The sequence below is a fragment of the Ictidomys tridecemlineatus genome, chromosome 12, assembly GCF_052094955.1.
Source record: "Ictidomys tridecemlineatus isolate mIctTri1 chromosome 12, mIctTri1.hap1, whole genome shotgun sequence".
Taxonomy (NCBI): Eukaryota; Metazoa; Chordata; class Mammalia; order Rodentia; family Sciuridae; genus Ictidomys; species Ictidomys tridecemlineatus.
In genome coordinates, this window is record NC_135488.1 from 100068835 (window position 1) to 100096403 (window position 27569).

Sequence of the window (27569 nt, forward strand, 5' to 3'; positions counted from 1 at the left end):
AGATACATCACAGCCTGAAAATTAATATGAATTTATAATTTGTTCATTAGTTCTCAGTAGATGTACCATTGCAAATTTACCTCTTTCTTTCCTACCTAAATTAACCTTTCTGGTCACACCACCCTCCTCCAACTGCTCCATCTGGCCCTTGGACCTCTACTATGTGACCAGGCAACCAGTCCTCCTGCCATTAGAGCCCATCTCCATTCACTGTTATACCCAGAACTCCTCTTCCATTTTATAGTCAATCATTTGCTATCCTCCTCCAAATATTTTGTTTCCTCACATCTTCCATCATTTATTTATATATATACACACACACACACACACACCTTTACTTTATTTTTATGTGGTGCTGAGGATCAAAACCAGGGCCTCGAACATGCTGGGCAAGCACTCGACTGCTGAGCCACAACCCCAGCCCACATCTTCCATCTTTAAGGTGCTAAAAATCTTATATGGGAATGAACATGATTAGGCAATAACATGGTAAAAAGTCCTTAGCTTTTGAAGAAGTCAGTGAAGGTAGGGACTGAAAGAAGATTGGCCGTGGGTGGATAGTTACTGAGTCTGGATGATGAGTGACAGGAATGAGGGGAGTCAATACACTACTTTCTCTACTCTAATGTTTGGAAAATTCAATAATAAAAATTAAAAACTAAATAGCTCTTTAGGATCCATTGCTTTAAATAGATGTTCTTTGTTAGTCAATGCATGGAATAATGTGGCATGCAAGATGGACTAGGACCCAAATCTGATCTGCCCCCTCAATACCTTGCTCCTATTTCTACCTCCAAGTAAACTAATAATTTGGGGGAAGATGGTGCTGAAGATTAAACCCAGGGGCACTTAACCACTGAGCTATGCCCTGAGTCCCTTTTTGATTTTTGTTTTGATACAGGGTCTTGCTGAGTTGCTTAGGGCCTCTCTAAGTTGCTGAGGCTAGTCTGAAACTTGCAATCCTCCTGCCTCAGCCTCCACAGTTGCTGGGATTACAGGCATGAGCCACTGCACCAGCACCCAGCAACAAATAGAATTTTTTCCTGCCTGCCTGGAATTACACTTTCCCTCTTCTCCTTAGTCCTGTACATGATCACAAAAATCCTAGTATACCTCTCGCCTCTTATAGAAGTGACCTGCTAATCCTCTACCGAAATACACGTTGACTTCATCCCAGTTAGTACCTCCCACTGTGAATAAGCCCTGTGCTGGCCACTGGGGAGAGAGTATGAAACAGAAGTACCTGTGACTAACCCTGATGTAGTGCACCCTAGCAGCTGTCCCCCAAAGTCCACTGCATAGAGAGAGAGTTCTGTCAAGGCCATGCCAGCAATGATAGGAACTCTGAATGTCACCCTGAAGGGGGGAGACGATCTCCCCTGCGTCAACTCTCAGTTTTAATGTTAAGACTGGAGTGCTGTACCAGGTAGCTTCTATAAAACTTAAATTGATTGTAGTTACCAATGTGCTTTATTTCTTCTCTTTTTAAATTATAATAGTCTGACTTCTCGTTTGCCAAAAACTGGAGAAACCATCCATGGACACAAGTTTTTTATTGGCTTTGGAGGGAAAGGTGCCAACCAGTGTGTCCAAGCTGCTAAGCTCGGAGCAAAGACATCCATGGTGTGCAAGGTAAGCCCAATGGTGAGGATTCTAAAAGCAACAGTCTGGCTTTAAGACAAATCTGTTGCTTTTATTTTTCTTAGCCATCATAAAATGAATAATTCAGTGGCATTTGGGATATTCACAGTGTTGGGCAACCTATGCTTCTATCCAGTTCCAGAATATCATGGTCATTCCAAAGTAAAACCCTTTAAGCAGCTTCTTCCCATTTCCTCTTTCCTGTCCTCCCCCCACCCCCACCCCTGCCCTGGAAACCACCAATCCACATTCCATGTCTATGGATTTATCTATTTTGAATATTTCTTCTAGGTGGAATATGTCATATGTGACATTTTGTGACTGTCTTCTTTCACTGAACATGCTGTTTTTGAGGTTCAACCACCTTGCCTCATTTATCAGTAATCCTATTTTTTTATGGACAAATACTATCCCATTGTGTGGCTATACCACGATTTTTCTATCCATCCATCCATAGCCAAAGTGATTGATGGATGAACCCTTGCCCGGTGTCCGCCATTTGGCTGTTGTCCTCTCTACTAGTTTCTACCTCGCTGGATCCTCTGGGAAGTAGCAGTCCTCAAATAACTTAGTGCTGCCCTCCCTGAGTGGAACACATTTTTAACTTCAGTGTGAGATGCGACGGAATAGCCTTCTTTGGTGGGCTTCTAAACAGCAGCATGACTCACCCCGTGTTTAGCAGGTCTCTTTGCAGCAACACAGCTTTTGGAAAATTAGTCCAGTAACTGGTGATTTACTCATCACGAAGTCATTTTCTTCCAGTGCCATATCTTAGAAAGGAATTTGGACCTTAATGAACTACACATAACTCATCCTTTGGCACACATCTGTGTTCAGGTGTGGAGAGAAATGATATGTAACATTAAGGGATTCTATTTCTATTCATCCTACTGGAATAATTTGAAAATCAATGAAAAGTTTCAAATTTTGCATCTTTCATGTCATTTGAAGTGCTAGCATTACTAGTATAACAGGAAAGGTAGATTATGTTGGGTTTTTTACCTTTAAATGTAAAAATGTATTTATTCACTATTGTTGTTTTTATATAGGAAATAACAGGCTAGGTTTACAGAGTAGCAGATACAAAAAACTTGACTTAAAAAAATGAGACCTCTTCTGTGAACTGTGCAGATTTTGCCAAAGTCTCTCTGAGATATCATTTCAAATTGTACACAACACTTTTCTCTCAGCAGGAGTCTGTAAGTGATGTATAAACTACATAATTATCACTTCATCTACTAATGAACTGTAGCTCTCTTTCTAATTTATGGCTACATGATATAATTCTCATGTGGCTATTTGGTCAAAAACATCACTTGAAGTACAACATTCAAAGTAAGAAATCCTTAATTGCTAAGGTTGATTTCTTGATTAATTTTAATTATCAGTACAATTAATCAGCAATTAATTGTGTTCTAGGAATTAAAGGTCTCTGAGAAGGGGCTGAGGAAAAGCTTTAGGCCTTATCCATCCCATACTTGATTAAATAGTATAGTCTAGGAGTAATCAGATACTGCAGACTTAAGGGGACAGAAGAGCTAGAAAGAGGATGATATAATTTCCTGGCAGGAAAACCCAGGACGTAGAATTGGTGTTGGAAGCTGGGTTCCCAAAATGGCTGTCCTGGGAAGAGGGGAGTTCCCTGGAGCTGGAGGTGTGAGATAAGAGATTAGAGAAACTTCCCTCTTGGAAGCCTTATAGAAACTATTCATGTAGCCACTGAAGTCAAGATTAGATGTCCCCTGGGATCTCATCCAACTCTGAGATTTTGAGATTGATTTTATTTTAGGTTTGTTGAATTTGAGGCAAAGAGAGAAACACAAAATAGAAATATTTGAATTGTAGAACTGAACTTGGAAAATGAATCATGAAACCAGATGAGTGGATGTGAGAGGAATGACAGGGAGCTGTATTTTGGGAAATGTTCCAGTTAGGAGGCTGGTTGAAGCACAGGTGCTGTCTGTCTTCTTCTGGAGTGTGATGGTTTATGTTAGCATCTCAACAGTTTCAAAAGTTCTTCAATCTACTGTGGCCCCAGCACAGTCATCTCATACTTGTCCCACAGTGGAATTTAGCCCGCACAGTAAAAAATAAGAAAACATGACTTCAGGTAAAACCTCTGCAGGGCAACTTTGCTTAGCTGCCCTGGAACCCTTAGATGGGGATTTATTTAAAAGTTTGACCAAATTGTATTATATTTTTAGACTTCTTAAAAGAAAACTATTTTTATAATAGAAGTTATTATCTATCCATTCATCATGAAGTTTTTCCACTGTGAATTATATTTTTCTTGATTTAAAAAAAATTAGTTTTAGATGGACACAATATCTCTATTTTATTTATTTATTTTTATGCAGTGCTGAGGATAGAACCCAGTGCCTCACTCGTGCTAGGCAAGTACTGTTCCACTGAGCTACACCCCCAGCCCATAAATTATATTTTTATTAAGCAAATTGGCTAAACTTGCTTTATAGCAGATTGTAATTTTTTATTTTCATTTATTTGTTTATTTTGGATACGGAGATTGAACCCAGAGGCACTTTACCACTAAGCTGCATCCCCATTGCTTTTTATTCTCTATTTTGAGTACAGGGTCATGCCAAGTTGCTGTGGTTCTCAATAAATTGCTGGGGCTGGTCTCAAACATGTCATCCTCCTGCCTTAGCCTCCCAAATCACTGGGATTACAGTTATGTACCACCACAGGTTATAGCAAGTTTTTAAAGATGATAAATTCAAATTAGAAACCTTTTTATGGTTTGGATGTGAGGTATCCCCCAAAAGCTTATGTGTGAGATAATGCAAGAAGGTTCAAAGGAGAAGTGATTGGGTTGTGAAAGTCTTAACCCAATCCGTGGACTAATCATCTGATGGTATTGAGTGGTAACTGAAGGAAGGTTGGGTGTGGCTAGAGAAAATGGAGCATTGGGAGCATGGCTTTGGGGTATATAATTGTACCTGGTAAGTAGAGTCACTCTCTCTGCTGTCTGATCATCATGTGAATTGCCTTCCTCTGCCACACTCTTCCACCATGATTTTCTGCCTCACTTTGAGCCCCAAGGAATGGAACCAACTTCCTAGGGACTGAGACCTCTGAAACCATGAGACCTCAGATAAACTTTTCCTCCTCTACAGTTGTTCTGGTTAGTCACAGCAACAACAACAACAAAAAAAAAAACTGATTAAAACAAACCATAATCATGAAATTAATCAAGATAAAAATGAACAGATAGGAGAAAAGAAAACTAGAAAATTCCCTCTTTCTTAGCAACATTAATTTATCTATCCCTACTCTATAAAAAGTTAGAAGTCAAGCTCTAATTAAGCAAGACTGTTTGGTGGCACAGGCAAAAATGCTTATATTGCTAAAGAGAATTATTTGTCAAGATATTATGACGAAAAGTATGAGTCACATCAACACTTAAACTGTAAGGGGCTGGGGATGCAGTTCATTGGTGGAGTACTTGTCTAGCATGTACAAGACCTTGAGTTTGGGGCTGGGGATGTGGCTCAAGCAGTAACACACTCGCCTGGCATGCACGGGGCACTGGGTTCGGTCCTCAGCACCACATAAAAATAAAATAAAGATGTTGTGTCCACCGAAAACTGAAAAATAAGTATTAAAAAATTATTTTAAAAAGGTGGTTGTTACTTATGTGCATGTCTCAGTCCATTCAAATACTTTCAACCAAGCTTTAAAAAAAAAAAAAAAGACCTTGAGTTTGATACCCAGCATTGCAAAAAGCAAAAATAAAATAAAATAAAATAAAAAATTTGCACAGTGATACATAAGTAATGAAACACTTGAAGTAGTTAAGAATTATGTCATGACCAGGTGGCACATGCAATGACACATGCCTGTCATCCCAACAACTTGGGAAACTGAAGCAGGAGATCCCAAGTTCAAGGCCAGCCTCGGCAACTTAGACACTTGCTCAAAATAAAAAGAGTTGTGGATGAAGCTCAGTGGTAAAGCATCTCTAGGTTCAATCCCCAGTATAAAAAAAAAAAAGGAATTGTGTCATGGGCTAAAACTGTACAGTCCAACGACAATTGAAGATGGTATTTTGAGATTAAAAATCCAGGGAGATATTGTAAATGTTTCCTCCTCCTTTCTATTGAAGCTAAATGTTGGGGAGGAGGAAGTTATTTCCAAGCATCAAACAGGCAGTTTAGAAGAACCATGTTGAACAAGGAGCCCAAGACACAGAGACACGAATGAGCCCAGAAGCCCTGCTTTCATTACAGGTGAATGGAAGCCATGAGCAGAAATGGACCCAAATGACCCAGGTCAGGAATCAGCAAACTGGAATGACCTTCAAACATTGCCTGGTCTTCCCTCCTACAAACCTGAGACTATCTAAACTCTCTAATACAGGTAGCCATCTGTTTTCCCTTCAGAAAGGTCAGGCAGTAGGTTAGGGCAATGCTACTCCAAGTTCATTCAGGCCTGTACCAGACTGCAGGCTGTCACAGCTTTGAGTCTGCAGAGAATCATTTATAGCAATTTGACATGGTAATGTTATAGTTGTTGATTATAACAGTAATAATAAATCAGACCTTGTATTTTGTAGGGTTCCCTTTTGTTTTTATTTCACTATTATTATATTTTACAAAATTATTAATTCATAATGGGTTGTAAACAAGAAAAAAAATGGACATTCACCACAGAGCACTTGAAAAGTAGTTCATTCAAGTGCCCATCAGCTTACCCTACAAGCTACCTTCTGTGCTAGATATGTGGGAACATCAGCTGGCTGCACATTGAGGTTTTCGTCTTCAGAGATCAAAAATTAGTAATCAGGTCCTTTCAGGTAATATATAATGAAATAAAATCTGTCCTTTCCTTAACTCTGTAGAAGGGCAACAGGCCAAAACCACTCGTCTGTGCTGACTGGAGTTCCAAACACAGGGGATCTTATGACCCCAACAAAACAAATAGTATGTACCTATGTCACCTTACATAGGAAGAAGTGACGGAAATGAAATAAAATAATGGGATGACCCAAACCGACCACTTCTCCCAGATGACCAGGCCTAATAATGGTTTATACACTAAAGATTATTATTAAGGTAAACCCTCCTATATCCAGAATTTAAACAACCAGCAGCTTAAATAACTGATATTGTATACATTCTTGTATCGCGTGTGTGTGTGTGTGTGTGTGTGTGTGTGTGTGTGTGTGTGTGTGTGTACATCTGTGTTCCTAGGGATTGAACCCAGGGCCTCTGCATCATCAAACTACATCCCAGGTCTCTTATTTTTCAGTTTGAGACAGTCTTAGTAGATTGCCAGGCTAGTCTTGACCTTCAGATCTTCCTCCTACAGTCTCCCAAGTTGCTAAGATTATAGGCATATACTACCACATCCAGCACTTCTTTTATCTTTTATGATGATAAATGACAAGTAAAAAAAATTTAATCTGAAGGACTTATTAAAAAAAAAAAAAACTTCTGGGCTTTGCTGTATAGCAACAATACAATCATCTCCTTAATTGGCTGATCGTCATAACCCCCCCTGGCACACAAAAGGTCTTGAATCATAAAGGTTAAATGACATTCATCTTTGTTTTATTGTTAATATTTTCATATATGCTCTTTGAAAATCTATAACCTGTTTTAATATCCATGATAATTTCTTCAGCAAAGTATTCAATTTCATGTGACCTTGGGCAAGATACCTTAGTCCTTTCTGTTTTATTTACTTTGAATATTTATTGAAGGATGGAATTATTAGATGGGATCTGCCTTTCAAGGATTCCAAGCAACCTAAAGAATCATTTTTTCAATCATTTTAAAAGTAGAAATTTTCTGGGCACAGTGGCATTTGCCTGTAATCCCCACAACTCTGGAGGCCACGGAGGAGAATTGCAGGTTCAAGGCCAGCCTCAATAACTTAGGTCCTAAGCACCTTAGTGAGACCTTGTATTGAATTAAAATTAAAAAGGACTAGGGAAATAGCTCAGTGGTAAAGTACTCCTGGGTCCAGTCTCAGTACCAGAAGAAAAAAATGTAGAAATGTATAGTAGTTTAGTATCATAGAGCTAACTGAAGTTTCCCTCCTCAGCACTGAGCATAGTTCTGGAAGGCAGAAGTCACTCTGAGGCCCAGCCTCACTGCCAGAGAACCTGCAGTAGTCAATTGAAAGAAGCAGCTCTACTGGAGGAAGCACCCTTGCTTCTATAAATACAGCTCTTTTGTCTTCCATGAACCTTGCTGCATTGTCAAATACAGTGGCCACTAGCCATATGTGGCCATTTAGATTTAAATGTAATTAAAACTAAAAGCTGGATGTCTCAACCATACTGGCTGTATTTCTAGGGCCTGTGATGTAGAGCACATCACCACTATACCAAGTGCCATTGGCTGACGCTGCTCTATAGTACTCAGAGCAGAGCTGGGCCTAGGGTTTCCTGAGGTGCCACTTAGGTTCTGTGAGTTGCCTTGGCTTAAATCTTTGTCCACAGAAGAAACCATAGATGATCTAGCCTTTTTTGCCTGGAACAGCCATACACAGATAAGCTACTCAGGTTATATGAGTTTTCAAGAATCTTTCTGCCCAACAGTATTTCACTGCTGCAGCCAAAAGAGTGTGAGGGTGCCTTCAAGAGGGCCCGTTGGAATAGAACCTTGTAGAACATCCTGCAGCCACAACTAGAATACCAGAGTACTTGTAGTCATGTCCCTTCAGGAACAAGATGGGTCCAAGAAAAATGAACAGAAAGGTAATCAAGATGGTCCATTCCTAATAGGAATACCTCTAGTATACAGGCTTGGGAAGGGATCCCAATATTTCAGGCTAGGGTCTCCAGCAAGGTTTAGGAAGCCTAAACTGACAAATACGAAATCGCGAAGAATATCTGATGACATTGAATAAATTATGGCACTGATTAAGAATGCTGTAGGAGTAGCAGAAATGAGAGGATTAATGAGAGCCAAAATAGGGAGGAAGGTCGACCTTCAATTGCTGCTTGAAAACAAGTCAGACTTGAGTAGGTGAAGGAGAAAAGAAATGACTCCTGAGTCCTCAGAAGTGAAGACAAGGAAATAAACGTGTCTTTGTACTCACATTGTATTCTAACACAATCAAGTGATAATGTCAAGTTCATAGTTCCTTTCCGTGGACCACTCTGAAAAACAGAAATCTTTTTTTTTTTCCCCTGGGAGAGGGTGATAAGTATGAATTTTAGAAAGATGGAAGCAAAAGAAGCAAGGGGTGGCACACCTGGGCTACTTGAAATTGAGACCTGGGTCAGCAAACACTAAGGAAACTTCTATGCTGCACCATATGTTGATCCCAGTGTTGGAGCCTGCTGGGGCCTTCACCCCAGCAGATTCCAAAAGCCACTCTTCTCCCTCTCCCACTTAGCAGAGTTACCAGCACAGAACCACCCAGGCCTGAATGCTCCGTCATCATCTATTCCAAACGAAAGCTTTAGAGACACTTGTTCAGCTTTCTGCAATCCAGTGGTCCTCCACTTGGGCCACCTAGCATCATCACCTGGGGAGCCTGCCACAGTCACAGCTGCAGAGTCTGAGTTAATGGATCTGGGGTGTAACCAGAGCTCCCAGATGGACACATGCCAATGTGCAGACAAGGTTGAGAACCATTGGTTTCCTGCCTGCCAGAGAGAATTCACACCAGTCCCCCACCCTACAGCCTGGCTCAGACAGAACAATTTGAGGCAAAATGCAAAGAATTTTAATTAGCTTGATAATGGCAGAACTGAAATTAGACTCCAAGTTTCCTGACTCCCATATGCACCATTTGCCTCATGGCCAAGATGCTTACATTTAAAGTTTTCTTATCAACTTGATGGCCAAAGTGTGACCGGGGAAACAGAAGAAGCCCTCCAAAGATTTCTTTAAAATCATCTTATATTAAGTCCATTAATACCAGCTTCCTTTGTCAGAACTCCCATTTGTGTTATTCACCATGTTTTTCAAGATACTCTCTCAGCTCTCGTTGGCAGGAAACAAAGCCTTTGCTTGGATTCTACTCCTCTGACTTTTGGTTATCAATTTCCAATAACTGGGAAAAAAGCTTAAATTTGAGTCAAAGGAAGCAAAAGGGATAGGTAGGTATACTCTTCTCTCAACTTTTTTTTAAAATAGTAATTCCAGAAATATAAATGAGTAAATAAATATGTAAAAGGTTCTGAGGGTGAAGAATTGGGGAAGAGGGCATTCTTTCAGTATAATATTACATGTATTATCTGTGCAACCCTATAATGCAGAATGGAAAAGGAGCGTTTTAAAAAGGACACAGATTTCCATTGCTCTTGTCCACATGTTAATGTGTGAGTTCGAAACACTTAACATTTAAAGATTATTCCTGATGCCCAAGGCACGGATGCTGCCAATTGGCAATATTATTCTCATAAAAATAAAGATAAGTGATTGCATTGAACAGTATTAATTATACCAAATCATTAATAGCAGATATTATGTTTTTATTATAATAATAATAATAATGTAACCTCATAAGTACTTGCTTCCATGATCAAGTGTTCTTCTGTTTGAAAACAGGGAACTGGAAGAATTGGAACCAGATGGATGGGAAAGTGGTTTTTAAGTTAGAATTCAGGGTTGGTGGAATTCTTGTTTGTAGAGCACTTGCCAAGTATGTATGAAGTGCTGGGTTCAATCCCCAGCACTGGGAGTGGAGGAAAATCAAGCAACAGTAGTCCTGTCCCCTTCCCCCAATCCCCAGAGAAGCAGCCTCAGCTTCACTGCCCTCAGGAGGAAGAGGAGGATGGTAGCACAGAAGCCTTCCCTAATCCCTTACAATTCTAAGTATGTTTTCATATAGTTTTATTCTTGTCTCCTCACAGCAAACTTGTGATTTTTAGATAAGGAAACTGAGGTCTAGAGAGAATTAAATTGGCTTGCCCCAAATCACACAGCTACCTGGAAAAGGATTCTGGTTTTCATAACACAAATGAAAAAATCACCTTCCTATTTTTAGGCTTTTTATTCCTCGTTTTATTTTATAATGGGTCACCATGACTAGATGCAAAATTAATGGCACTAGGGTTGACTTCTCTTAATCCTTAGCAGTGTCATTACTTTTCCACTATGTTTTTAGTTATCTGATTTCTGTTTTTAACAATGGAATATCGAAGAAGCAAAAGCAAAAAAATTTTTTTAATATTTTCTTAGATGTTGATGGACTTTAATTTTATTCATTTTTATTTATTTATACACAGTGCTGAGAATCGAACCCCGTGCCTCAGACATGCTAGGCAAGAGCTCTACCACTAAGCCTCAAAAGCAAAATATTTTGTTTCACTTAAGAGTTTAAAACTAGACCAGCCAAACAGATTTGTCAGGGAATTCATGTTGGAATAAATCAGAAATAATAACCATCACCAAGGGATATAGAAATCAAGTCATTCCCTGAGCAAGAAGAAGACAGAGATGGCAGCCTCTAAGTAAGATTCAGTTACAGCAAGCCTCCAAAGTGCACTCTGAGCATGAAATCTCTTCCTAATTATGCCTCTGATGCACATGCTATGCCACCTGTACAGTGCCTCTGTATTTCTTATTCCTTGATGATCAGTTTCTTGACGGCAAAGCTGTAGGCTCTATGGTTTCCTTCTGCCCTGAAACATTCTTCCTAATCCCCTAAACTCTGTAATGTCTGTATCATCACCTCCACTTGCTAGGGCTGCCCTTGATGTTCACCTTTAATAGAGTTTGCTTGCATAAAACTGTTAAAAAGGAGAAGAAAAGTTTCATTGCTCTAATTTCTATCAAGCTCTTCATGCCTAGGAATGGCCTTTTCCTAATCCCTGCCATGTTTTTATAGGGACATTTTTCCCAGCTATGGGACACCTTGATTGCCGACGGGAGAGAGTTATTATATAAAGTAAGATGAGAGAACAAAGATTTAGTTTCTGGCATGAATCTTTAACCTGTTGAACGAGATGCCTTTGCATTCACCTAGCAAATAAATAACTGGCCTCCATCAGGGAAAACTCTGATAGATGAGCTCCTTCCAACAGGAAACCCTCCCCACGACAGTGCTTGCTATATGGGTTGTACTTCCCTGTACATATTGAATTCTGCTGGTAAGAAGTTAGTATACATGATTTGAGATTGTTGCCTAATCAGCATTTAGGCCAGAAAAAAATCAAAAGGAAGAGTGTTCTTTAAGAAAGAAGGTATCAGATATGCCAGTTAAATCAGGAATCAGACGAGCACGGTGGCACACGCCTGTAATCCCAGTGACTCAGGAAGCTGAGGCAGGAGGATTGCATGTTCAGAACCAGCCTCAGCAACTTAGCAAGGCACCTAGCAACAAGACTTTGTCTCTAAATAAAATATAAAAAAGGCTAGGGATTTGGCTCTGTGGCCGAGCGTCCCTGAGTTCAATGCCCAGTACCCTGAGGGGAAAAAAAAAAAAAAAAAAAAAAGTCAGGAATCAAGAAACTGTAGCCCACAGAACAAATCCTACCTACCTGCCTAGTTTTGTAAAGAAAGCTTGATTAGAACACAGCTACACCCATTTGTCTCCGATTGTCTTTTGGCTACTTTCACACTATAACAGAGAGTTGAATACTTACAAAAGAAATCATGTGGCCCATAACACCTGGCCCTTCATTAAAGGAGTTTCCAACCCCCTGGTCTAGCTGATCCCAAAGTTTGCTCAGACCATTTTATCCACATTCCCTGGATCTTTTTCTTGGTGGGGGTTGCGGGGGGGGGGGAGGTGGTACCAGGGATTAGACTCAGGGGCACTCAACAATTGAGCCACACCCCCAGCCCTATTTTGTATTTTATTTAGAGACAGGATCTCACTGAGTTGCTTAGTGCCTTGCTTGTGCTAAAGCCAAAATTGAATTTAGGATCCTTCTGTCTCAGCCTCCTCAAGTGGCTGGGATTATAGGTGTGCACCACAATATCTGACTCCCTAGGATCTTAACCTAAGTAAATCCCCATGTTTCTTGATAGCTCCAAAATGAAACAGTTTTCTGTAAAGGAACATATTCACCAGGAAATCTTAGGGCTGCCTGCAGAACAGAAAACTAGAAGTACCGTGAAGAGGTAGCAAGCCTAGGGCCTGGGGAACCAGGCAGGTAACAGGAGCTGTATAGGCCAAGTAGGGCTGAGTGAACTTGAGAACTTGTGCCTACTTTGGGGGCCATCACCTCTTAGTTCCTGCCTTGTAGGAGTGTGATCCCAGTGTCACCAGAATCTCTGGATTTTCAGGACCTCCTGGAAATCTGTTTTGGGTAATCTTTTAATATTTAAATATGATTGCTGATTAAATTTAAAATAAGGGACTGAGGGGCTCAGTGATGGGGCATGTGCTTAGCATACACAAGCCCTGAGTTCAATCCCCAGCACCAGGTTTAAAAATTTTTTTTTAAATAGCAAGGCAATCACACACAAACCTACACGTGGAAGTTTGCAGCAGCTTTATTCATATTTGCCAAAACCTGGACGCTAACAAGATATCCTTCAGCAGGTAAAGGAGGAATAAAATGTGGTCCATCCAGACAACTGAATATTATTTAGCTCTAAAAAGGAATGCGCATAAGCCACATAAAGATACAGAGGGACCTCAGATGCATATTACTAAATGAAAGAAGCCTGTCTGAAAAGGCACTGTGTGATTCTGACAATATGACATTTTGGAAAAGTCAAAACTCCAGAGACAGTGAAAAGATCACTGGTTGCCAGGGGCTGAGAGACGGAGGGATGAATAGACAGAGACCAGAGGATTTTTAGGGGAATGATACTTACCCTATCCTTTATGATACTGTAATGGTGGGTATCTGTCATTATATCCTCAGCCAAATCTACAGGATACTCAAAGAGTGTGTATAACACAAAAAAATGAACCCCATGTAAACTGTGGAGTTTGAGAGATCATGATGTTTTGGTGTAGGTTCATCAGTTTTAACAAAGATGCCACTCTGGTACAGAATGTTGATGACAAGGGATGCAGGACCGGGCGATGGGAGGGACAGCAGGTACATGGGAACTTTCTGTACTTAACACTTACTTTTGCTAATAACCTAAAATTGCCATTAAAAATAAAGTATATCTTAAAAAATAGTAGGACCAACAAGATGCATCTAAGTGTCAGATTCAACCCTCACCCACCAGTTTATAATTTCTGCTAAGGACTCAACTTAGAAGTCAGGCCAAAATCCAGCCAAGGTGGCAGTCAGAGAAGTGGCTGTATATCAGAGTGGCATGACAGAGGATGCCAGAGCATCTTGATGGTACATCCATCACAGCACCAGGAAGCCAGAACTGGCAATAGAAATGTGAATGGGAAGTAGCTGATGTCACAGGCCTTGCAGTGTCTTCTGGGCTTGAGCCTAGACCTAAAGGCCTGGCCTCTAGGGATGGTTGACTAGGCAGATGAGCTACGGAACTAACCAGATGATTAGGATTCACACTCATTCTGACAGAGAGACCCAGTGACCAAAGTGGGCCACAAAGCAGTAGGTTGGTCTGAGGATCCCGACAGAAGCACAACCACTCGAGTTATGGTTTAGGGTCAGAGCAAGCGGACTAGCCCTCTAGACTAGTCAGGACTTTTCGGACAATACAATAAACAACCAATTCAAAATAACTTAAGAAAAAAAAACTATAAAGGAGTGAAATGGCTTCTATAACTGAAATGCCCCGTGGCAGAGCTGGCTTAGGGCAGCTTAGACACCCATTAGTCTATTAGGAGTTTGTATCTTCCCGTGTCTTCACCCTTCCCCTGTCTGCTATGTGTCTGTTTCCACGTAGGCTGGCTGCAGATGGTGCGCCAGGGGCTCCAGGATTATGGTGTCTCATAGTTAGCATTCCCATTGGAGGAAGACTTGTCTTCCCTCAAGGTCTCCATAAAATCCCCAGGATTGACTCTTAGTGAACTAATTTGGGTCATACACCCACTCAGAGTAGTAGTACTTACTTTTTTAATCAGGCCTGGGACCCTTGGACAACCTTCTTAGATTGTCTATGAATGAAAAAGAAATAGAGGTGTAAAGAAAAAAATCAAAGGGCCATTAATAGAGAGATGGTAAGTAGCATGTAGAAATAATAGTATTCCACTATACCAAGTTACCCAGTTTAGCAAGAGCTATTAAAATTCCCTTCTCTTTGTCTCCCATGTCAAGGTCAGAGAAAAGATAGAGAGATTCTAGAATATCAGGCAAGTCATTTCAAAGATGCCCTCATTTATAGTGAACTCTCATAAATATTGAAGATTGATGATGGAGGATGGCTCTGTCTCAATGGGAATTGTCAGATGAACAGATCAAAAGGAGAAGGAAGCTCTAGAACTTGTGATTCACTTTAAATATGTCACATTTTAGGTGGGATATAAGTGAAACATTAATACAGTATATAACAATTCTTTGGGCTGAAATCAAGTCTCCCATCTTAAATTAAGAAGATTAATTAGTTAATGTTTATAAAGTACTGTGGAGATATGCCCTTTTAAAATGCTAAGTGTTCTAAAAACTACACTATAGCATTTTACTAAATGTAAAAGATCTAACGTTCACCATTTCTTTGGCACAGGTTGGCAAGGATTCTTTTGGCAATGATTATATAGAAAACTTTAAACAGAATGGTATTTCTACAGGTAAATTTTCATCTTTTTTAAAAGTGAATGTTTATAAGTTTCTTCTGTGATCTTGTTTCAATAAAATTGAACATGGAATAGAATTATTACATCCTCCTCTGGTGGCCATAGAATTTGTATGCACAGCTTTGTCTGGTCTTATTTAAATGTCTCCTGGTTCTTTAACATACATTCCTCCAGATAGGAATCAGGTGAGAGGAGGTTATGAACCTTCATCTCATGGACAAATGACAAGGAAAACCAAGTGATAAGTTCACAAAAGATATTTTAAGAAAAGTGTTATTGTTAAAGCTGAAACCGATCACAGATATCATCAAGGCTGAACCCATGATCACAGAAGGGAAAATGGAAGGTCAGAAAGGTTTTTATGTGTTCGACCTTTTGGTTTTTTATCTCAAGTCTCTCGTTTTTTCAGTGAAGAAAAGAAATGTGTTGATCTAGAAAATGCATATGTATACAATTATGAATAATTTGGGGAACTGGAAGTGGGACTGGTTTGATAGGTTGTTATTAATGTACAGAAAAGGTGCTGCTAAATGTAAAGATGTCTATTTTCCTCATTGTATAGGTGATGGGTATAAATTAGCACTAATTACTTATTTTTTAACTCATTCCAGATGGTTAAAGGTTAAAAAGTTTTTTTTTGAGGATTAGTGTTGCATTGAAATTGTTAAAATAAGTTATCCATGCCAGGCTGTATGTACGTGATTGTAATTTTCTTTTTCTTTTCTTGTAGAATTTACATATCAGACTAAAGATGCTGCTACAGGAGCTGCTTCTATAATTGTCAATGATGAAGGTATGTGTTTCGCATATTAGAGCGTCATTTCCTAAAACGGATAGTTCATCTCCAGAGCTAGATTGGAAGCACCCACTGCTTCCAGTCCTATGGACCTCTTACCCACCCACCATTTCGCGGCCAAATGTGAATTTTCCAATCCAAATATGTTTTCCTTTTTTATACTCCCCATATTGATTGCTTAAATATGTCATTACTCATCTGACACATACGAAGCATTATAATTCCCCCAAATATTTGTATTCCGTTATGTTCCCATCATCCTTCATGTGAACTCAGAATTGACATTTGTCTCTAAAAGCAGTCAAGTATTCATCTGTTATTTCCATTACACTCGGTAAGTAAATGTAAATAGGTGCAAAAAGTTTGCTGGATCATATTTATAGAATCTTCACTGAGTAAACGGCAGCAACTAATCACTTCTAACTTATCGTTAGTGTTCAATTTTGTCTGCTCTTTAAACAGCAATCAAATTTCAAAAGTCTATACAACTAAGTGCACCTCAAGGCTTTACCACAATTAAAACATTAATCTTTAAAAACAGTGACTTCCAAAAAAAAAGTGATTGCCTTCAAGTTAGGTTTTCATAATTTCTGCCAACTGTTTTAAGTATAAAAACACCTACACAGATTTTTTTAAAAGACCAAGCATTTTCATGGGCACCTAGGACAGACCTAGTTAGACATTATAGGCAGTCAGTGTATTTTGTGTTAGATTACAATTTATCAAGATATTTCTTTTGTTTGCACAGCACCCCATTTATCTGTGGAGGAATACATTTCAAGACACCCAGTGGATTCCTGAAACTGTGGGTAGTACTGAGCCCGATATAGACCATGTTTTTTTCTTGTACATATATGCCAATGATAAAATTTATTTTATAAATTAGGACCAGCAAGAGATGAACAATAATAACTAATAATAACAAAAATTTTACAACAATTTTTTATGATAAAATTGATATGAATGTAGTCTCTCTATTTCAAAATCTTATGTGCTATATTCACCCCTTGGGTGATGATTTGGATGACACAGTGCCTGCATGATAAGACAAAGTGAGATGAATGACGTAGGCATCGTAGCTTTAGGCTACTGTGTAAAGGTTATTTGACCACTGCAAGGTCTCAACAATTGATAGGAAAATCAAACGCTACTCTGGTGGGTAGTATGTATGGACAAGATACTGGACAAAGGGATGATCCACATCCCAGATGGGCTGGAGCTCAGTGAAATGGGGTTTCATTATGCTACTCAGAATAACATGCAATTTAAAACCTACGAATTTTTTTTATCCCACTTGAATCAAAATGTGAAATATGATATGTCAAGAACTATGTAATGTTTTGAACAACCAACAATAAAAATTTAAAACAATATAAAATAAAATAAAACCTATGAAATGTTTATTTCTGGAATTTAGTATTTAATATATTTGGACCATATTTGACCACAGTAACTGAAACCATGCAAAGTAAAACCACAGAGAAAAGGGGACTAATGTGACGCAGTTTTACAATATCACTTTGCATAGAAGGTGTGGGATTTTTAACTCAAGTGATCCCTAAAGCTTCAATAATTTTTAAAATTCCATTTAAAGACAGTAGATCAAAGTTTTCACTCAAACAATAGAAAGTCTGTGTTCATTACTTTAAGCTACCTCTTAAGTAATTATTGCTGCCAACATCAGCTCATTCCTTGTCTTAAACCTTTTATTTTGTTCCAGGGATAGCTTCAAGTTTTCTTTTCTTTACCTGTGAAACAAAACCTGCATTTTCCATGCAGAGGTATAATTTCACATTATGTATCAGTGCCTATTATGGTAGACTTTGCCTGGTTCTTAGGGTGGCAGTGCCTTTAAGAGTAAGGATGGCAGAAGACCTAGGACAAATACAGAAATGGGACACTTGGTTCCTTTCGTCGAGAGATTGAGTACACAAGATAAAATCCTGAGTTGCATTTTGAAAGTTCAACTTGAGGGATGAAGGAGTGAGCCACAAAATAGACAGCTGTAGTCTTGAGCTTGTTGCTCAGTAGCTAAGGCCAGTCCAGAAATGCAGATTTGGAGGTCAGAACACAGAGGCTACAGTTGCCTTCAACAGAGAGAATTAGGCCAGTGCAGGAAGCAGAGATGCTGTCTTTCAGCAAGTGGGTACTTTGAATTTTTTCCAGGACCAAGGTTGGGTTTGTGCTAAACCATCCCCACTTTATTAAGTCCTCCTCCTCCTGGCCAACAAACACATCTGTGGTAAGATGATAGGCTAGAATTTGTTCTGTGCTGAGAGGTAATTTTAGGTCATGTCTATACAAGATCATCACGAGCAGCCTGGAGCACAAAAAAATGCCTGCTGCAACTCATTCCCCTAGATCAGTGCCGTCCAACAGAAAGAAGATGCAGGCCACAGGGGATTTTAAATTGTCCAGGAGCCACATTTTAAAAAGTAAAACAAAACAGGTAAACTTAATCTTGACAGTTTACTTAGCCACGAACTCCAAAATATTACCATTTCAAAATGTATTCAAAAGTTTTATTTGAAATTTAAAACCTTTTTAATGTTTTAAAAGTTGAGATTTTTACCTCCTTTTCTCAGTACTGTCTGAAATCCACTGTGTGTATTTTATACTTAAAGCACAGTTTCAATTGAGACTAGCCACATTCCAAGTGTTTAATGGCCACATGTGCTACTGTAATTACTGTGTTGGAGAACACAGCTCTTAAGAGTTCACCTGAGAGAAATGCACCACTGCCCCTCCACCATGTTGGGGGATTATAGAGAGTGAGCCCAGGTGATGGGAATGTATCAATTCCTTGGTCCTGTCGCCTCAGTTTGTTCTGGTATAGCATAGGCTAGATAGTCTTTTATCTGGTATAATTTTCTGTCTGCTAGATAGAATAAAATGTGTTTGGATTGTCACAATGACTTCTTAGAATACCATTGGGTTCATACATCAACTATTTTTTCGTACAATAGAGCATTAGTTTTGAGCTTATACAAGTTTATTCCTATTTACACTCATCTATATGGCATCTGTCATTTATAATTCAGAATCTTTGTCATATACATTTATTAGCATTTCCCATTAAGTAAATTTTTAAGTATGTTTTATAAAATTTATTAACTAGCATTTTTTATACATAGGAATATTAATAAGGGAAACCTTTTAAAATTTTTGCTCAAAGTAATCAGAATAAGCCAGGCCTGGTAGCACACACCTGTAGTCCCTGCTACTCAGGAGGCCAAGGGAGAAGGATGGCTTAAGCCCCGGAGTTCAAGGCCAGTCTGGAAAACATAGCAAAACTGTGTCTCCTAAAAAAAGTAATCTGAATAAAATGAGTCTCAAGAGACATTCTAAAAGATACATTTGAAACGCAAAATTTAACCTGAATGTCCTGAAAATGTCAAAATTAATACTTACAATACATTTTGTATAATAACTTTATAAAGATGATTGTAACATTGCAGAATATCATTGCTTGGCTTTGCTTGGTTTTAATATAAATATGTAGGATTTCTTTATAGGCCAGAATATCATCGTCATAGTGGCAGGAGCAAATTTACTTCTGAATACTGAAGACCTGAAGGAAGCAGCCAGTGTCATTAGCCAAGCCAAAGTCATGATCTGCCAGCTAGAAATAACTCCAGCAACTTCTTTGGAAGCTCTGACAATGGCCCGTAGCAATGGAGGTAATTTTACATATTTGTCACTCTTTCTTTAAAAGCTTTTATCGCTGTCTTAATTAAAGTTAACCTTTTAAGTTAAGCAAAGCAATACTTTTTCTGTAGTAAAATATTCATTCCTCCATCTGTGAGATTCACTGTCTTGTAGTTCTTGATAACATTAGAAAGACTTACAAATAGGGCAGAAGCAACATGAGGAACATCTCCAACATCCCACAGTATAATCTGCAGGGAATAATTAATCTCTGAAGGAGCATTGGCTAAGGTACAACCTGAGGAGTGAGGAGCAGCGGTTAAACTGTCTGTCATGTCCAGTCACTACCCGGTTACACTTTAATAAACCTCAAAAGGAATCAAAGATTTTTTCTTTCTCCTTTTTGTAAAATACCATTTTCTCAATAAGCAACCAAAGATTATTTATATATAATGTTTTCTACGTTGTCAATGTGTATAAAGCAGCTGTTTTCTTTGATCTTTGATTCGGAAATGGTTAAACCTACCAAAACAGGCAAAGCACATAATGAAACCAGTCACCCAACAGTTATCAACCTGAGGTTAATTTTATTTCATCTTTTCTCCCACCCACTCCTTTTCCTCTGGCAAATAACAAACAGGTTTTTTATACTTCCTCCTCCCTTTTCTCCACTGCCTAGTGAGAAAAGTATCTTCTGAGATAGAATCCCATTTCTGTCCCTGTAAGCTTTGTGGTCTTAGCAGAATTTGCTGCTTTTTCTGAACTGGTCTGTAAAATGCACATGGAAATATGCCTATAGGATTATTCTAAGAATGGAATGAAATTAAATGTGATGCCAACCATGGGATGGTACAAGCCAACAAATCCCAGTTTTCTTCTCTCCATTCACTTCTCTCTTTATATTAAAAATTAAGATAATATCCTGATCTAGCACTATTTGGTCAAAAAAATCAAAATAAAAAGTAGCCAGTCTAAGACAGTGGCTTCAGTTTGATGTTGTGACATTATTTCTTTGATTTATAGTAAGAATAAAATAGAGATTCACATTGACTTTTCCAGATAAGACTTTCTCAGCAAGATAAAAAAACTAAAAGATGAAGAACTCTGTGTGTGTGTGTGTGTGTGGTGTTCTATATAGCAATAAATGGAAAATAAATCACTGAAATTATTTTGTGAAGAAAGTATATGTCCTGATTTAACAAATTTTCCTCTTGGCAAAACAATGTGCCGTGGCAAATTCTCACTGACATTTACTGTATTTTTAATGGACTGGAAGCTGTCAGAAAGAATTCTAAGCCAAAACCTGTTTGGTTGCATTTTCTGGAAGTGTCACAAATAAAGGCTAAAGCTCCTGGTAGGCATTCTGTGCACTGCGCTCCTCTCAGGAGATGTGAATCCAGTGTGCCCTTCACCCTGCTCCTGTCTCTGGGTAGATGAAAATATATTCTCAAGTAACTTCTCTTTCTTTTCCACTGTCCCATGTCTCTCACTGTTTCCTCTATCCTAGTTGAGTTCCTGTTGCCCACCCATCTTGTGGAGGAGAGGAAGGTACAGCCACAGTGAGCTTACCTCTCACAGGTGAGGCTAGAGTAACCCTCTTGGGCAGGCAGCCTAACCTCAGGCTGTCACTGGGTGGGATCCAGAAATGCTTCCTCTGTCACCTGCCATGCAGCTGTTCCATCTGAGGAGCTGGAAGTCCTGGGACATTAGGAAGAGGGATAGGTTAAAGTAGACTATGACCACCCAGCCTATTTCACACTTTGGCTAAGAGCCAATGTGCCTAAGTATTACACCTACATGATCTTTCCTGTATAATAGTCCCTTCTTAACTGGGGCAAATGCATTCCAAGATTCGCAGTAAGATGTCTGAAACCTTAGGTAGTACCAAGCTCTATCATGTAATTTTTTCCATCCTAAGCACTCATCACATTTTATGACCAAACCTTTTGCAGTTTGAGAGACATAAAAGCAAAACCTGTGCTAATTTCTCTTCCCTTCTTCTCAGTTTTATGGATAGAAGATTCATTCTTGCTGTAGAGCTTAGTGATCTTAGCATAAAAATTTTTCTTTCCTTATTATCTCAAGAACTTTCACCTTTTCACCTAAAGGAACCACTTTATAAGTTCTATTTGGCAAATATCAAGTTACCTCATCACTACTCTTACACTTTAGAGCCATTATTAAGTAAAAATAAGGGTTCCTTGAACAGTATAATACCATGAGACCACAGCAGTTAATTTGATAACCAAGATGGCTCCTAAATGACTAACTTGCAGGTGATACAGTGTGGGGAGGCTGGACAGAGGGACGATTCACATTCCCAGTGGGGTGCAGTAGAATGACGTGAGATTTCATCACGACTCAAAATGGTATGCAATTTAAAATTTATGAATTGCTTATTTCTGGAATTTTCTATTTAGTATTTTTAGACCCTGATTGACCTTGAGTAAAACTGTGGACAGCAAAACCACACATGGCTGTGGGGGTGGGGGAGTGATTGTGTAATAATATTGGAAGTAGTAATACCTTGCATTTAAATGTACTTTATACCTTATAAGGTTCTTTCTTGCCCATTTGATCTTCAGAAAAACCTTATGACAGAAATTTGGCAGCCATTGTTCTCTCAGGAGACTCAGAGAGGCTTAGGAAGTTGTACAACCAACATCACACTTTTAGTACGTGTGGAAATATAATTTCAGACTATAAGACCCAAGTTCTATCTCCTAGACCACACTTTAAAAAGAAAGTGCCACATGCCATTGACTTTAAGGAACTAAGGCATTATGAAGAATTTTCTCTAGAAGAGTAAAATCCATACATTTTAACACTGTCCAGTGCACAGCCTAAGTGTGGAAAGTGTTTGCTACTTTTGTGAAGAGCGCACGTACAAGTTTATAACAACAAATCCCATGATTATGTACAACTCTAATGCACCAATTTTTTTAAAATGTGGAAAAAAATAAAGAAAATTAAAAAAAAAATAACAGTGAAGAAGCCCTAGAGCTTCATCAATGCATTGCCACACACTGCAGTACAAAACACACACACACACACACACACACACACACACACACACACACATACAAGCACATATTTACACACCCAACTCTGCCGAATCGGGCACCTTTCTCTGACCAAGTCAGTTGGTCACTGTTTGATAGATAACAGCCAAGTGCACCTTAGATTCTACACTATGAATGGGGTGTGTGTGCGTGTACATGTGTGTATGCATGTTTATTTAGCATGTGTGTGCACTTAGTCTGTGGTGTAGTAAAAGGAGAGTGATGGTTTGGTAATTCATGTAGAATGGTTTTTAATTCAGAATCAATCACAAGCAAATAGGGAACCTCAATCAAGAAAGCAACTTCTTGTCCAGGGCTTTCAGTTCTTCTGTGAAACAAGAGAACTGGAGTTCTCAATTCATTGATGTCACCATGGACTCATCACAGAGCAAAGCAGGCAAAGCTAATTATCTGCTGAGCTCTGAGTGTCTTGCCCAAGGCATATGTGCTGATCAGCATTATGCCACCTCAAGAGAGACGGTAAAGTTCTCATTGTCATAGTCTGACTTTATTGTCATAGCTTCACTGCTTCCAAGAAGTAAAATTTGAATTATATACCTTGTATGACTAGATTATCTATCAATTATTAAAATACAAAGTAGTGGCGGGGTCATGGCTCAGTGGTCGAGCACTTGTCTAGCACATGTGAGGCATTGGGTTCGATCCTCAGTACCACATAAAAATAAAAAAATAAAATAAAGGTATTGTGTTCATCTACAACTAAAAATATTCTTTAAAAAATACAAAGGAAATGTTCCCTCCATCTTTGAATATTCTGTCTGAAAACTCTCTCCTGTCTTCACCACAGCATCACCTACAACATCAAAAAAAATCTGTACCCCTGAATAGCGCCCATCCCCGCAAGGTCACAGTGCAGTGAGGGGGGCCACTGCAGAGCTGCTTGTGATGAAATTATGCATGTTGGTTCTGGTCTTTATATCCATTTCAAAGCAAATGGAACATTACAGGAACAATTATACATAATTGAAATTGTAAGATTGCCAAGATTAAATCCTAGGTATGATACAATGTATCTTTTAATGCTACTTTAGTCCTTTTCCATTTGGCAAACAATTCCTTGGCTGGCCACCTAGACTTTCACAATAACATTGTCCAGCACACGGCTCAAGTTTGGAGAGATTTTGCTACTCAAGTTGCAAAAATAGAGCCTCTAGTGTAAGAGATAACCAAGCCCATGTTTTGGGAATCCCAGCCTTCTCGTGGTTTCTTTGATTAGGGTGATTTTTATATCCGTTTCTCTGAGCTACTTCTTAGAGTCATCAACTGTCCAACCCTACACCTTCACCTACCCCACCCACCAAAACCATTAATAGATTCCACCTTGTTACCTTGCCTTTTAGCCTACCAACTGCTCCTCCAGGCCTCACCTCTTCCTTGTTGACATTGCTGTGTCAGCCATTGACATGTGGCCAAGATAACCAGGAGTTTAGTCCATCTTACATTGTACTGAATAATAATTATTGTTGGATGCTGTCAGTCACCTCTGCAGCTCCAGGTCACTCCATGATGCAGTGTGTGTTCTCAAGTTCTGCCTAGTCCCAGAATGACATCATCTTTTCTTGTCTTACAAATTTACATTCCTCTTTGATTAACTTCACGTCTACTAATTCTTCATGCTTCTTCATCATAGTAAAGTATTTCTGCTCATTTATGGAAGCAGGAGCCAAGAGGAGTCTTTTTTAATGGCATCTCCACTTTTCCCCTAAATTTAGTTACTCTAAACTGTGTATCAGACTGTAAGCATGTGTATCCAGTTACTATGGGTAAGAATGCTGTCCCTTGGTAAAATACAAGCAAATAAGATGTGATCGATTTTTATACAATATTTATGGACAATTATAAAATTCTTTATTCCAGCTATTGATACTTAAATTCATTGTAATCGTTGTTTAAAATCTGTGGGTATGGTAGAACTTGGCTGAGAATCCATCTGATCCTGGGCTTTTCTTTGTTGGTAGGCTTTTGATGGCTTCTTCAGTTTCCTTACTTGAAATTAGTCTGTTTAAATTTTCTATGTCCTCCTGGTTCAATTTGGGTAGGTCATATGTCTCTAGGAATTTGTTTGATATCTTCAAGATTTTCTAGCTTATTGCACTATAAATTTTCAAAACAGTTTCTGATTATCTTCTTATTTCACTAGTGTCTGTGGTCATGTTTCCTTTTTCATCATGGATTTTAATAATTTGAGGTTTTTCTCTCTTTTGGTTAGCTTGGCTAACGGTTTATCAATTTTGTTTATTCAAAGAACCAACTTTTTGTTTCGTTGATTTTTGTTTTAATTTTTTAAAATCTCAATTTCATTGATTTCAGTACTGTTTTTAATTACCTCTTGTTTTCTATTGATTTGAGCATTGACTTATTCTTTTTCTAGGGTCTTGGGATATAAGTGTTAGATTAGTTGATCTTTCTCTCTCTTTTTTTTTCTTTCTATTCTTTTAATGTATGAGCTCAGTGCTATGAACTTTCCTCTTAAAACTGCTTTCATAGTGTTCTCTGTTCTCGTTTACCTCTAAGTATTTTCTTTTATATCATCTCTGATTTCTTCTGCTATCCATTCATCATTCAATAGTGAATTATTTAGTCTCCAGGTATTAGAATAGTTTCTATTTTTATCTTATCATTTTATTCAATTTGATCTGATAGAATGCAGGGTATTAACTCTATTTTTTTTATTTGTTAAGAGTTATTTTGTGGCCTGATATGTGGTCTATTTTAGAAACAGTTCCATGTACTGCTGAAAAAAAAAAAGTAACCAGTCATTGATGGATGAAATATTCTCTATAGTCTCTAAATTAATTTTACTTTTTAGTTCTGTAGCTTCTTTATTAATTTTTTGTTTAGAAGATCTATCTAGTAATGAGAGAAGTATATTAATGTCATTCAGTATTATTGTGTGTGCTCTATTTGATTCTTGATATTGAGAAGAGTTTGTTGGTTGTATGAAGATTCTCCACTATTGGGGCATAAAACTCAAAGTGGATCAAAGACCCAGGAATTAAACCAAAAACCCTGCATATAGTAGAAGAAAATGTAGGCTCAATACTCTGCCATGTCAGGGTTGGGATCCGACTTCCTGATCAAGATTCCTAAAGCACAAGAAGTAAAATCAAGAATCAATAAATGGGATGGCATCAAATTAAATAGCTTCTTTACAACAAAGGAAACAATCAAGAATGTGAAGAGAGAGCATATAGAATGGGAGAATATCTTTGCCACATGCATCTCAGACAGGGCATTAATTTCCAGAATATATAAAGAATTAAAAATACTTAACACCAAAAAACAACCCAATCAATAAATGGGCAAAGTAAATGAACAGACAGTTCTCAAAAGAAGAAGTGTAAATGGTCAACGAATATATGAAAAAGTGTTCAACATCTCTAGAGAGAATTGAGAATTAAAATTACAGAGATTTCATCTCACTCCAGTCAGAATAGCAATTATCAAAAATACAAGTAACAATAAATGTTGGTGAAGATGTGGTGAAAAACTTACGTTCATACATTGCTGATAGGACTACAAATTGATGCACCTACTCTGGAAAGCAGCATAGAGATCTCCCATAAAACTAGGAATGGAATCACCATTAAACCCAGCTATCCCACTTCTTGGTATATATTTAAAATGTAGGATTTAAAATGAGTATACTGGGGGCTCAGGTTGTAGCTCAGTGGTAGCGCACTTTGCCTGGCATGTATAATGCACTGGGTTCAATCCTCAGCACCACATACAAATAAATAAAGATACTGTGTGTCCATCTCCAACTAAAAAAAAAATTAAAAATAAATAAATAAAAATAAACAAAATGAGTATACTGCAGTGCCACAGCCACATCAATGTTTTATCACAGCTCAGTTCACAATTAGCTAACCTATGGAGCCAACCTATGTGCCCTTCAACAGATGAATGGATAAATAAAATGTGAGATATATATATGTACATATACATATATAGACACACAAAACTTGGCCCTTAAGAAGAATGACTTTATTACATTTTATTGCAGTAAATGGATGGATCTGGAGACTATCATGCTAAGTAAAATAAGCCAGAACCCAAAACCAAAGTTCATTTGTTTTCTCTGATATGTAGAAACTAACCCACAATAAGTAGGGGAGAATAAGAATAAAAGTTCATTGGATTAGACAAAGGGGAATGAAAGGAAGGGATGGGGGGATAGTGAAAGAAAAGACAATGTGGATCTGACATGATTTTCCTATGTACCTATATGAATACACCACAGTAAATCCCACCATCGTGTACATCCACATAATGAGGTCCTAATTAGAAAAAGACATATTCTATGCTTGTATAATTATATCATAATAGATTCTACTATCATATATAACTAAAAACAAAACAATAACATAAAATAAAATTTGTGAGGTTTTAAAATATTTTTTTCTTCTTTGAAATGGGATTCTTACTGTGGTAGCCAGGTTGGTCTCAAATTCATGAGCTTAAGTGATTCTTCCACCTCAACCTACTATATAGCCGGGACCAAAGGTGTATACCACCATGCCCAGGTTAAAATTGTTTTTATTGTGGAAAATTTCAAATATGTAAGGATATGGAATACTATATTGGTAAGTCCATATGTGCTCTCATTTAGCTTCAACAAATGTCAAGACATGACCAGGGTTTTTTTCATCTGTACCCCAACTCATTACTCTTTACCCTCCACTGCACAACACAGCTATTAGCTATTATATCATTTCATTAACAGTGTACCTGTTTTTTGATGGAAGATTAACTGCATGATGTACAACATTTAATCTATAGTCAGATTTATTCCAATT

The 27569-nt window shown here is 38.3% G+C and overlaps 1 protein-coding gene across 2 annotated transcripts in view; it reads left to right on the forward strand.

Moving 5' to 3' along the window:
* Rbks (ribokinase) overlaps positions 1–27569 on the forward strand; it is an 84953-nt gene that overhangs the window by 15857 nt on the left and 41527 nt on the right. For both annotated transcript variants that reach the window (XR_013429141.1, XM_005322501.4), the window contains exons 2-5: positions 1500–1632; positions 15174–15237; positions 15974–16036; positions 19555–19719. Coding sequence is in view for 1 of the 2 variants with exons in the window: in XM_005322501.4 (XP_005322558.1) it covers positions 1500–1632; positions 15174–15237; positions 15974–16036; positions 19555–19719 (425 nt within the window). In the remaining variant the exon portion in view is untranslated. The remainder of the gene's footprint in view (positions 1–1499; positions 1633–15173; positions 15238–15973; positions 16037–19554; positions 19720–27569) is intronic.